Source organism: Amblyomma americanum, chromosome 3 (assembly GCF_052857255.1).
Source record: "Amblyomma americanum isolate KBUSLIRL-KWMA chromosome 3, ASM5285725v1, whole genome shotgun sequence".
In the NCBI taxonomy this organism is placed as follows: domain Eukaryota; kingdom Metazoa; phylum Arthropoda; class Arachnida; order Ixodida; family Ixodidae; genus Amblyomma; species Amblyomma americanum.
This window is the reverse complement of record NC_135499.1, coordinates 151,413,459-151,426,703: the sequence shown is the minus strand read 5'-3', so window position 1 is coordinate 151,426,703 and position 13,245 is coordinate 151,413,459. Positions and strand designations below refer to the sequence as shown.

The window sequence follows — 13,245 nt, the reverse complement described above, 5'->3', positions numbered from 1 at the left end:
GACTAAGGCTATCATGCGCCAACCACAGGGTAGACGTTGTTGACTTTGTTGAGTGGAAACCTGGTTGCACTCAAGTTCCTCACTAAAAACCAGCACGCACCTAGAGGTCTGGCTAAAGACAAAACACAAGTGCCTGATTGTTCACACAAAACACAGGTGGTCACCGTAGGGCTCAGAAAGAGGCAGCCAAGAGTTTTGCCAACAGCAACTTTTTCTCAGAAAAACTAGAACCTACTCAAGCAGCGAGAAATGCAAGTTTTAGGGACAGCTAACTCTCCACAGTTCACAAAGCTCTAATAAAGGAATATGGTTTCATTTCCACCGTTTATTATCTGGGGTCTACATTGGGATGACCATTTTCAGAGAAAGCACTTTTGGTGCTTACTATTGTCCATGGCAGCAAAATCAGGCACAGAAAAGAAAAACTGTATGTTAATGCAATTGTTAGCACATTTCCTGTCAATGCCAATTTAACACTACATTTTGTTTAGTGCACCAACATGGGATGAAGAATGTAACAGCTCTCATGATCCTCATGAAACAACTGAAAAGCCACCTCTCTGCAGACTATGAATGCTTTTATGCTGGTTCTTTTCATCAGCAATATGTTCCCATAATGCAGAACCCAGTTTGAACTACCTAGAGAAACATTTTCGGCGCTACTAACAGGCCATATACGAACATATGCATGCAAGTGACCTTGTTGAGCACACTATGTTTGCTGGAATGCAACAGGAGGAAAATGATAATTTGTGTGCAACAAACTGGCACGCTAGTTAAGCAGCATCAAGTAACCTTGACAACATGTGGGTTTAAACTAGGGTAGTTTATGACCCAAAGCTAAGGGCAACAGTGCTGCAGACACAAGGACAGTGCTAGTCTCATCTCCTTTTGAAACTGAAAGTAAAAATTTAACCAAACCCAACTGCTTGAAAGAACAGCCCCATTTCTTTTCTCGTAGATAGCCTCTGGGATAAGCAACAACAATACAATGACTGCAGCAGTAAAATGAACTAGGCCTATTTTGCGTGAGCAGTGAAAACAAAAACCTATCATACGCAGGCAAGTGCAAAAACAAATAGGTGCACTCACACCAGCGAGTTGCATACGTTGCACAACTGGATTTGGTCAATTCACCACAGTTACTCATTACTTGTTTGCCGCTATGGGAACTGTAAAAAATCTACTGAAATCAGTTGTGTGACACTGCCAACTCACGTGTGTGAATGTGCTCTGAAATGACTAAAATTTGAACTGCAGTGCTATGCACCAAAAGAATGCTAAACAAAAATGAGAGGCCACTGCAGAGTACAGCCAGTGTATATAGGCCACGTAGTAGACATTATGGAAGCGAACCAAGGGGTCCCATTTTGGAGCTATGACTAGACTACACAGCACGGGACATTGCAACATAAGGTAGTTATGTGTAGCACTTGATTAAACAGTCTCTTTTGACTAGTGGCACCAACAAACAATAGACAACAAATAACTTGCAGCACATTCAAACAGAGCTTAGAAGAAACAGCAAAAACATATAATGGATTAAAATAATTGAGGGTTCCAAACATCCCAAGCCTCCATAAAACAAAATTTTCACAGCAAAGCGACACATTCAGAAAATAGGCAACTGCTGTAAAGAAGACTTGAAATTTGGTCAAAACAAGCAGCTTATGGCCTCAAGACAGAGCCATGGAGAAAATTGTACGGTATGGATTTATGCAGCTACGTAGAAAAAGTACTGCTACATTGACTCGCCACCTAGTTAGCTGGCACTCATTCTAATGAACGCAGCACGTACATTCCCTTATCCTTTCAGGATCTGCAGTGATCTTTGCCTGATGCAAAAAATATTTTTTCCTGTGAGCGTGCATCCCAACAACTTTTGTACATGACAGTACCACAGCTTTCCACAACATTAGGCAGCTAGAAAGCTGCTAGAAAGTAAGTCAGTTAATTTTCTCATTTTATTCTTCAGCGCTAAATGCAATCTTAGAAAGACAGTCCGAAAAATATAAAGGCACAGATCGGGAAGAAAAAGATGAGCACAAAGCTACACACACTCAAAAATCACATTCATACACATGTGCCACCAGAAGCTAGTTGCAATTCAAAAAGGTTATCCCAATTTTGTGCTCGGCTAAAGCTGAATGACTAATGAATTTGTCACCACTCTCTCTGATCAATGAGAGCTTAAAAGTGTAACTATTTCATTGATGATATCCCATGACCAAGTTGGTCTGTGAACAAATATCAGTGTTACTGAAAACAGGCGAACAACCATTGTAAGGTACGAGTACCCGTCTCATTTGTTCGAAGTATATGTGACCACAATATGAACGGATCTTGTAAACCACTGCGTCACTGTTCACCTCCTTTGGTTTGGTTTGTGGAATTTAACATCCCAGGGCAATCCAGGCTATGAAGCGGACAGGAGACAGAAAATGAGGGGCTCGCTATGACATACATATGAAGAAAGCCAACAGCACCGAAACCAAGCAGCATAGGGGAATGTTTCCATTTTTTAATTTCTGGCGTTGATCAATGAGAGATTAATAGCGTAATTATTTTATCACTTAAAGATAATTGATTAGAGGGCAGAAGAAAAACAACCACATGTCGCTGGCGGGGTCCAAACCCACAACCTCCAAAGAGCACGTATGTATGTTATGACATATGCATGTCATAATGAAACCCTCATTTCCCTTCCCTTGTCTTCTCAATAGCTAAACGAAGGCCTCAGTTGTGACAGTCTTGCTGTGATAGGTGGCATAAGAGGATGGCTGGCAAAGCTTCTGCCCGAACCGTTCGATCCCATTTAAGGTGACACTTGCGGCAATACAGGATGTACTATGTCCACCGCTGTGGGTGAGTTAGGTCATGGTGAACACTTTCAAAGTTAGATTATACACAACATAAATAACACCGAAAGCATATGATTGTACAGCCGTCGCCATTGGTAGAGCACCGGACGTGAAATTTGGAGATTGTGGGTTCGGATCCCACTGGCAGCATGTGGTTTTGTTTTTCTTATGCTTTCTAATCAATTATCTTCATGCGATCAAATAATTACACTATCAATACCCCACTGATCAACACCACAATTTAAAAAAAAAACAGAAACATTCCCCTATGCTTCGTTTCAGTGGCTGTTGGCTTCCTTCATATGTCAGGCTATTAGGGACGCCATAGTGGAGGGCTCCAGATAATTTCGACCAGCTAGGCTTTTTTAATCTTGACTGATATCACACAATACACGGGCCTCTAGAACTTTGCTTCCATAGAAATGCAGCCAGAATAAAAACCACATCTTTTGGGTCAGCAGCCGAGCACCGTAACCACTGAACCACTGCGGCAGCATTCACCTCCTTTCAGTAACGTGGATTTTTTATTACATGCTTATAAAGACAAGTGTATTTTTGAGATACCTTAAGCTTGTCATATTAGAGAGAATGATCACAGGTGAATTAGCCATCCAACTTTTAACTCAACACAAAGCCAAGACAGCCTTTTATGTGTATGGCAAATTCCTTGTAGCATGTGTGCGCGACCGCTCTCCACTAGTACACATGTGCTTATCAGGCGATTGAATTGAGCTGACAGTCGGAGCTTGTCCTGTCCATTCTCAGCAACGTCTTTGGTCTGTTTTGTTTTTCCAAGATTCTATGAAACCAACTCCCCCAACTGTTGATGTTGCAAGGCACAATACCATTTAAAGGTGATAATTAAAGAAAATTTACAGAACATTGAAAGGCCATGTTTCACTCCCCACAACTGAAGCTTTCAGTCTTTGTTCCATGCCTATCTCACCCACATAGATAGCTGTTGCAAACATCTACATTAGTCTCAGATGAGTGAGAAATGAAATATATAGACACATGAAAAGAGGTATATAAAAGCCAATAGCTGCTTCGCACTTTATGTTGTTATTTGAAGATATAACATGCAGTTTTTGTCACGTTGTAGGTTGTTACTTGAACATACAATGCACAGTTTGCGTTGCATCAGCACTTGAGAGCGCAAATCCACAGAGTGCCCAGGGGAGGAGGGATAAGGTAATGCTATCACGATCACCACTCCCTTCCTTCCCATGCCAACAAGCACACAACGTGCAGCAAACACCCCTGAGACCACTCACAACCACAAGAGAAAGGTGGCAAACCATGCGACAACCAGTCAAACAGAGTAAAAAAAGAGTTGGAGACAAGGGAGGCATGCCACCGGTTCCCTCTGAAATGTAGTTACGACAGTTTCCCCCAGTGGAGCAAGCATGAGAGACCCGCGCACCTTGTAGATTAGCGAGCCAGGCTCGTTGAAAGTTTTAGCATTCTTGACGAGAAGCATCAGGTCGCGTTCCAGATCAGCCAACGATGTGTAAGTGCCCTCCTGGATGCGTGTTGCTATTATCTTCAAATCCACTGGCTCGGCGATTATCTTGTAATACTCCGGGTACAACTGCAAACAGCCAGACAGACGGTCGGGTCTCTTTGAAGAGTGGAATTATAGACATGCCAGAGGAAGCCCCTCTCTCTTCAGATGATCCATTTCTCACATTATGCACTCAGTTCATGAATGTGCAGGAAAAGAAGCCACCCTGTGGCAAAACTTGCAGCCTATCCAAGCCCATTACATAAAATGGACCTATGCTGCAACTAAAGGTATGCTAAAATGGCCAAGTAGGAATAAGTGGATTTCCTGACAATCTGTACCCATGACACAGGCTCAAAAAAAGATAGTAAATAAGGTGCCTAATGCCTTAAATTTACATGTTGTTCACAAGGTGCTACCATGAGGATGCACTTAATCACATTTCCTTTGATGCTATTTACAATTTAATCAGTTCAGCACAATTGATATTCCCATGACAAATGTGTTTGTTTGTCCTCATTGGCCACAGAGAACAGAACATTTATCTATCTTTAAACAACATTCCACTCAAGCAATAGACGCCATAACGTGCCAAGCAAGCCCCCACCGAAAATTTATAGATTATACCAAGAAAAGTGGGGTTAGTATTTTTGCTACACCCAATAAATCATGGACATTTCGAATGTGAGAAAAATTGTCTGCCATCTGCCTTGTGTGCAAACAAGCAAAAAAAAAGAATGTCCTTGCTGTTCGAGGTGCTTCAATAAAGTAGATTTCTTTCTCCTTGTTGTCACCATAGAACAAATCTTCCTAACAGATATGAAATGCTAATTTTCCAGATATGTAGGGAAGAGAAGCACTGTAGGAGGCCAAAAGTGTAAATGAACGTGCAATGGCAACAGATCCTTGGTGTACACTGTCATCTTCATTGTTGCCGAATGCAACACTGATGCCGTAGAACTTAAACAATTGGTGGATCACTTTTATAGGTACAGCAACCCAGACTCATGAAACAAAGTTCAGAAGATCTTGCAGTGACGGCACGCCAAGGTTCCCTTTCATGGGAGTTCAGTGTGCCACTACTAGTTTCGAATAGAAGAGATCGGTGGTTGCTACAGTAGAACCTCGATGATTTTATTGCAGTTGGTTTGAATTCGTAAACTTCCCTGGCCAGAGTGCATTGTACACAATGTGCAGGGTTTTGGATGCTCCGAACACTTTCCCACATCACTACAGATGATACGTATGCATGAGCCACGACTACATGCCCGAGCACTTAAACACGGCCCGCACATCGCTGACATCATGAGTGAGAATGGGCGTGTGGCCCATTGATCGCCGCTGTCAATTGCCAGTCACATTGTACGCACTGCGAGATGCAGGCAGGGCATTATATTTTTTAAAGTTTATTTTATAGTACATCCCAATGAATGTACACACCACAAAAAGTGAGCTGCAGCTGCGTTGCTGTAAATAAATCCTGTCAGTCGTAAAGAGATGTATGCTAATGAGTTTCCCATGCTTCTGCATGCAAATTTTGTTTGTATTGGATGATACGAATAATTTCGCGACCCTCTGAGATTTGCGTTGTCGAGATTCTACTGTAAATTGTTTTACAATTCTTAAATACTTTTCAATAACTAGAGCGGGTGCTTGCTACATTGAAAATTACCTATATTGATCATTGCTTAGAAGTAGAAAGCTGGTGTGCTCACATAATCAAGAATGGTTGCTGAGCATTTTACGGTAATTTATTGAGATTTTGAAACTCTGGTAAGGGACCTGAACAACTCTAATGCAGTAAGGATTGTTTTCACCGGTCCTTAAGACTTAGCACTTTCTGACTCAATAACTTATGCCTACCTTTTGGCCCTACAAGCAAAAGCTTCCATAATATGCAAAAAATGAACATTGCTTCTCAAAAGCTGTGAAAGTATCTAAAGCTTACTATCAGAAGTCTACATTCAAGTGGAAAACATCAAGTAGTTTCCAGGGCGACCTTGATCTGGTATATAAAAACACCTTTAAATGCTCATATGTGGCACGTCCTTAAATGGTAAATCCAGGGGTTTTTCAACATTCGCACATTCTAACAAAACTTTTACTGCAGGTTTTCCTTCTCTTCCTGATCATTTCCACCTAGTTGGGCAGCCATGCAGCAATTCATTCCTTTGCAGATCAATTTTAGTTTGCCGTTTCCATGGCATCAGTCCAAGTGATTTCTGCTGGCAACACTGCATTTACGATATCACAAACATGAATCCCACGTTACTGCCCGCTCCCTATGAGAAGAATAAATTTTGTAACTTGCATTAAGTAATCTTACACATTTTACAAAAGGAGTAATCATTTGAAGTTGCTATTTCAGCCATTCAATGCGTGTACAAATGTTTCCCCAATAATGTCTGTGACCTCATCGTTGCATCAGCCGAAGCATCATTCATGGCCCCAGCCCAATTTTCAGTTTTGGTTTTCCGTTTTAAAATAATTCTACATCGTATTTCTAAAAACTGTTTCTAGAAAACTCCAAAGAATTTGATGTTATAATTAACTCAAAATGTTGGAAAACCCTCAGGAGTTGCTATTTAAAAAGTAATAGAGATGCCAAACTTAAGACAGAAAGCACCTGGCATGTTGCTTCATATGTCTCTATGGCGTGGGTGTACGATTTTGAACAAAAAATAATAAAAATATCAATACACGAGCAGTTGGAGGAAAAATAATGTTCTAGCGCCAAAGAAGCCTGCGTTGGCAGTGGTAACTATGCACAACACATTGCTCCCCAAATTATTATTAAGGGGTGGTATTACTAATGAACCGTCAGGATTGAGATTCTAAAAAGAACTTTCAGATGTTATTAGAAAAAAGCTACAAGGCATTGCATGAAAACAACTGGATATTTCCTAAGAATTAGAGCTATAAATAGTGCAATCAAAGCTTTGTTGAAATCTTGAAATCTCTTTTTCTAAGCAGAACTCACTGTCTTAGACGGAACACTTAGTGAAATGCAGTCCTTTGAAAACCGATGGAAAGTCTGCATATAACCTGAACCATACTTCATTCTTGTCCCTATTGTGTATGGTAGTCATGGAACAGTCTACTGGACACCAATGCTAGAGCGCATGACGGACGAGAAACATTTGTTGGTAAAGTGGCACTGCAGGAGAAGCATACCAAGCACAGGCAGTTAGTTTGGATTATATATGTCATGTTTCACCGTATTCACTTGCAGGACATAGGTCAACATAAGCATGCATATTAAAATTGGACACAAAAAACCAATCCAGGCATGCAGGCTCACCCTGCTGTTTGATTCAACCTCTTAATCAAGACCCTTGAATAAACATCATATTGAGCGAGGAAACTGCTCCTTTCTGATCGCTTATAGCTGCTGTCTGACTTTTATTTTGCTGCTTATTAGCAGAGAACAAACTCCGGCATCTCATTGTACAGAAAAAGAAAACAGCTACTCATTACACTAATGTATACATGATTTCACAAAGTGGACACCTTCTGTCAATTAGTATAACCTCGAAATATTCAAACTGCATGAACAGTCACCTTAGCTTTACACTATAAATGACAATATAGCCAGGAAATACTCCTCCAGGCACACAGCTAAAACTCAGCTAACAAACATGACTGCAATCAAATCCTCGTCGGGACGTGCTTTCTTGCTTCATAACAATATATCGCGATTATGACTAATCGTAATGTCCTTAGGCATAATTCTATTACGGCGCTCCTCGGAATGCAGAGCCACCCTGTAAATATTATCGCAAATATTGCAAAACATGACTGGTGAAAAAAAAAAAAAAAGAAAGAGCAGGAAAGCTTGGATGTTGCAATAATAAGCAGCAGTTGCAAAAAGAACATAAACACTGGCTATATTGTAGTATTCACTGCATTGGCCACATCACTGCCTCTGTCATAGTCATGCTTTCGATTACGAGCAGTGATAAGTGGACTGTGACTTCATTCATATTGTGCGCCATCTGCACCGTCATCTGAGCAGCGGTGACAATTCTTTCTCCACTTATCTTGATGCCCATGAAGACTAACAAGCAAGCGATAACAGGTAAAGCAGTGGACAAAGTTGTGCGCATTCCCCTAAAAGCATGCAGCACACAAGAGAAAAGGCCCACCTGCAGCAAGCTTTTCATTTTTACAAGTTGATGTCTTCAAATCACCAGTAAGCACAGAAACCACTTCAGAAATTTTGCTCCCCAAAATATGGCGTCTGCGGCAGCCAGCATTCCAAAAGCAGCCAATGCAATAGTCATTGAACAGCCTTCTTCATCTTTGCCTGTGCTCAGAAAAACCTCTTCTGGGAATGCAGCAGCGCTCACAAGGTGGCGCCACTGTTCCTGACTGTTTCAGAGGTCCGGTCTTAAAGGAGCAGAGTTTTGAGGCTGTTGCTTTTCTTTCCAGTCTTGCGTTTAGTGCACAGAGCCCTAGGAATTGTAAAATTGGAAAAGATGCGCTCCAGTGTGCTTTAACTAGTTTATTAAGGCACTGTATTTACCAAGAGTTTTGGTTTTTCACAAACAGTGACAGCAAAAGAGGGTACACAAAACGACCAGAAGTCAGTCTGTAGCATATTTCCTGTGCTGTTATCCAAACCACTGCAATGAAACACACTTGCAGTGCACCTAAGGGGGCAGGGCAAGTCCTATTCTTCCTAAGCAATTTACGACACATTCCGGTACACTTTTCTCAGCAAGTAATAGAGACATATCCTAACTGTTTGTAACGGTATGTTCACAGGTTTGCGCTCCTTCAAATGAATGAAAAAACAAAATTTAAATCTTTATTTTTTTTTATGTTGCTTTTTGTTATAAAATCAAAACTGTTTGATGCACATGCTTGGTTTTGGTTCAGTATGTTTCTCCATGACCAGGTATTGTAGAGAGAGTAAATTGACAATTTGTATTGCCTCATTAAAAAGATAACAGTACCGCTGCAACCAAAAATATTGTTTCAAGATAACTGAGTATAAAGTAAAAAGCAACTTCACAGTGAAATTTCTCACTGCACCTACATTCACTGACCCATAATGCAGTCGTCATCACACTAAGCTTTGTGCCCTTCTGGCTGTCGTTTGTATTCCTGGACTTCTTTAGTGACCTGCTGTGCAGATCAATGAGAAAAGTGAACTCCACATCAGTTGATTTATCGCAGCCAGTGGACAGCATTATGGCTTGGTGTTGTTATGCTGGCCTCTATAACTTTGGCTCTTGCTATGCTGCTGTCGTTGAATAGCAGAAAAGCATTTAATATTGATGTCCTTAGCGTAAGCTGCCGCACAGAGACATGTTTTTTGGAGCACGCTACCAGGCTAGGGACGAAGTGGCAAAGGTGCGCTATGATTTTACAGATCAGCTTTAACTTCTAACAGTTTTTAATTTTTAAGGTGGAAATATATTGCGAAGGAAGAACTGAGATATGGGACATGTGCAGAAGAGAATGTACAGCCCTTGTAAATGTTTAGAGTTAAGGGATGTAGTGGGGCCGATGTAGCATACAAGGAAGTACGTACTAACCTTTGGAGAGGGGAGAACCAGAGTTCCTGTAACCTTCAACAGATCTGGGGATGCATAACCAACTCTGGACTCTAAAATGACTAAGGCTGTACAATCAGATATGCAACAAAACAAAAATGCAATTTTTCTTGAATTTTTCCCTTACACAGTCGTTTTAAATGTTTCACGATGACATTAATGCTAATTAAAAAGAGAAGCCACAACAAACTAATTAATAAACACACGAAAGCAACAATGTGGGCTATGAGAAACACTGCAGTAGAATGTTCCATACTAATTTCGACCACCTGGGATTCTTTAACATGCATAAAAGCACAGTAAACCATTGTTATTTTGAACTCGCATATCTCTAAGTGTCAGTGAGCCACTGCATACCTTAAATGATTTTCGCAATGAAATTCGGCTATCTTGAAACTTGGCAGGTAAAATAACATAAAGAAAGCATTGAACCAGCACTTTGCATGGCCCTTAGGTCAGACCATGAACCAATGAGCAAGTCTGTGCTGGCGCGCTGTGATGCATGCCTCTTTGTACTTTCAGCGATTTCACCGCTGACTGCCGAATGCTGATATGTGCTGCCTCCACTGCTGGCCTCGATGCTTGGGGTGAGAACGGGGCCTATTTCCCAGGGTAACATTAGCCGGGCAGATAGAGAGAGACGGCATACAGAGCGAACACCTCTACTTCCCCACCCCTTCCCACACGGTAGTGTCATGTGGTCCATGGTGGAGATGGCAGGGCGAGTTATCAGTGCAGTCATGCGCCAAGGGCTCGCGCGTTCTATGCCAGCCATAAATGTTGCCTTGTCGTGCCCCTACACAGCACTCCTTTCAACATAACTGAGTGCTCAGTTTGCAATGTGGAGTTTGCATTAAAGAGCACAGCTAGATAGATGGCTTAAACTTTTAAAATGCACAATAAGTATATACCAAAAGCTTGGGTGCTTCATGAATCTCAAAACTCTGTTCATCTAGAAATTTTTTGCTGTTTTTATGACATCCACTTAAACAGGGTTTACTGTTGCTTTTGCAATTCACCTCTGCACAAATGTGGCCGCAACACCTGGGATCATACATGCAAACTTGTGCCCAGAAGCCAAATACCACCACCAACCGCCAAGCCAGTACTGCGGGTAAAAGTAAAAAACTTTCCAGAAATTAAAGCTTCCTTAGTGCGAGAGTTAGGCATCCTGAAAACAGTCTGTCAACTTTTCTATCTTTTTTCTGTAAGTTAAATTTTGATGCTTTGAAATTTCAGTGATACAAATCAAAGAACTGCCAATTTGACCAGGCTCACTACATATTTAGGCCTAACTGCAATAGTGCACCAAGCTTCTGTATTTTCAAAAACAAAAAACGTGAAAAAGGGCATAGTGGTGAGAATAATAACAAAACGCACAACCAAAAAGATTTGCTAGAAAAAGATATGGTAGGTATTAAATGGTGCTGCTGTCAGTAACTAGTAGAACAAAAGGCACACAAGAAGGAAAAATTGTTTCTGCAGTTACCTAGCGAAATTATCTGTCACATGCTTCACAGGATGCTTTCATTAATTGGCTCAAGTCATGCTACAATAAGTCCTACTATAAATACCAGAAAATATTATAAGAGGCTTGCTTCCCCACAATGCACTTCTAGTGAAAAAATTTTACAAACTTAACTGGTGCAAACTTCAGTGACTGCCCAGATGTAGTTCAGGCGGCTGTTTTCATGCTTCAGATAACAAACTTTGAAACTGGCAGTAAATAAAAAATACACTGAGCCTCAGAGGAAATGAGTTTATAGTGAACTATTAGATATTAATACGGTGAAAAGCCAGCTAAACTTGAATTCCATTCAAATAATTGCCAAATGTTGGCGAAAAGTAAAATTTGAATGAACTGGCTAATATTTAAAACTGCAGTTCAAATGTTGTCGGAAAAAGCTAAAAAAAAAAAGCAAATTACACTTCAAAAGGTCCCCATTCATTTCTTTTTTTGGCAGCATATTCATTTCATGACTTATTAAATTCAATTATGCAAAACCAGAATTTAAGAGCATAAAAGACAATTCAGATTCAATGCAAAGCCTGAGAAAAATTTGCATGACACTTCATTTGCTTACAGCTCTTATGGACACCTCCTTCTAGATATTTTTTAAAACAACTTTTCTCAAATCGCACATTATAATACTCTGTAGCAATTAATTCCTAGTTTGGACAATTGCAAAGCAAGCACAAAGGCAAGTCTTACAATTCATATACGTAGCAGCAAGTTATAGGCTGCAATTGTAAACTTTCATTTCACCACGAAAGCTTCCATAACATTTCCTTCAAGTAATTCATATTACTCTACCCTCTACTATGCCGAGGTAACAGCACCCTTCTTTTAAGATAGGCATGATAAGGCCTTAAATCTGTTTGGCCTATCCAAAATTGAAATTAACAAATGTGCCGTAAATTACCAGGATGTTTAAGCTCGCACAGATGCTTAGAAAACAAGGCATGAGACCACCATAAGTGAGGAGCTCGAAAGGAAACACTGCTGAAAAGGCACGCTGAAAGAAAAATATGCTCAGAAATCCCACATAAGAACCGCAGTCAATCATTCAGTTAACATGAATTTTAGCCCCGTACTGAGATTGCATTTATTTGACACGCAGAAGGGCATTTACCCAACGTTCACTAAACAACACACATAGTACTTATGCAAGCGGAAACGAAATGGTATTGTGTTCAAAGACCTAAGATGTCTGTTCACACAGCACTAACAAGCCTACCCACAATTCATATTTCTTGCCATGCTGGAAGATTCCAGATGCAGCAGTGCTTTGGAATTTCCCTTTCTACACAGCACATATTTCTAAAAATGCCCCAATTCCTGTTTTTTTTTTTTTCCTACTGACAGATCCAGGCACTCGAAATCCTGCTAAGTCAGTCATTCATTCTCACTACATATGGTGTGTTCCAATACCTCCGAGTAGACGGCTACTCAGACGTCTAGCCGGACAGCCGCCATCTTGGGACGCGTTCCATTTCTCACGAAGCCGTCTAAGATGACTGCTTAAGATGACTGCTTCTCCGAAGTCAACATCAATGCAGGCTAACTTCCCGTCTAAAGATGGTGGAGCTGATGAACACAGATGAGCGAGTCGTGCTCTTTGTGGGCGTCTGTTGTTGTGATGGTTCCGATGCCTTTACTCGTACGAAGTGAGCTCTCACTATAAATGCATCTGCTGCTATAAGCAAGATCAGCTGCACCAAGACAGTCCATTCCTAGGAGTGCCATATCCCTTACGGGCACCATGAATGTTATGCCACTTTCATTTTTATAGCAAAACCTCAATATCAGTTAATTCGA

The 13,245-nt window shown here is 40.8% G+C and overlaps 1 protein-coding gene across 34 annotated transcripts in view; it reads right to left on the bottom strand.

Moving 5' to 3' along the window:
• polybromo (protein) overlaps positions 1 to 13,245 on the bottom strand; it is a 92,447-nt gene that overhangs the window by 64,725 nt on the left and 14,477 nt on the right. For 22 of the 34 annotated variants that reach the window (XM_077658355.1, XM_077658359.1, XM_077658357.1 and 19 more), the window contains exon 7: positions 4,285 to 4,452. The exons of the other annotated variants lie outside the window; for them this stretch is intronic. In XM_077658355.1, the coding sequence (XP_077514481.1) occupies positions 4,285 to 4,452 (168 nt within the window). The remainder of the gene's footprint in view (positions 1 to 4,284; positions 4,453 to 13,245) is intronic. 34 annotated transcript variants of the gene reach the window in all.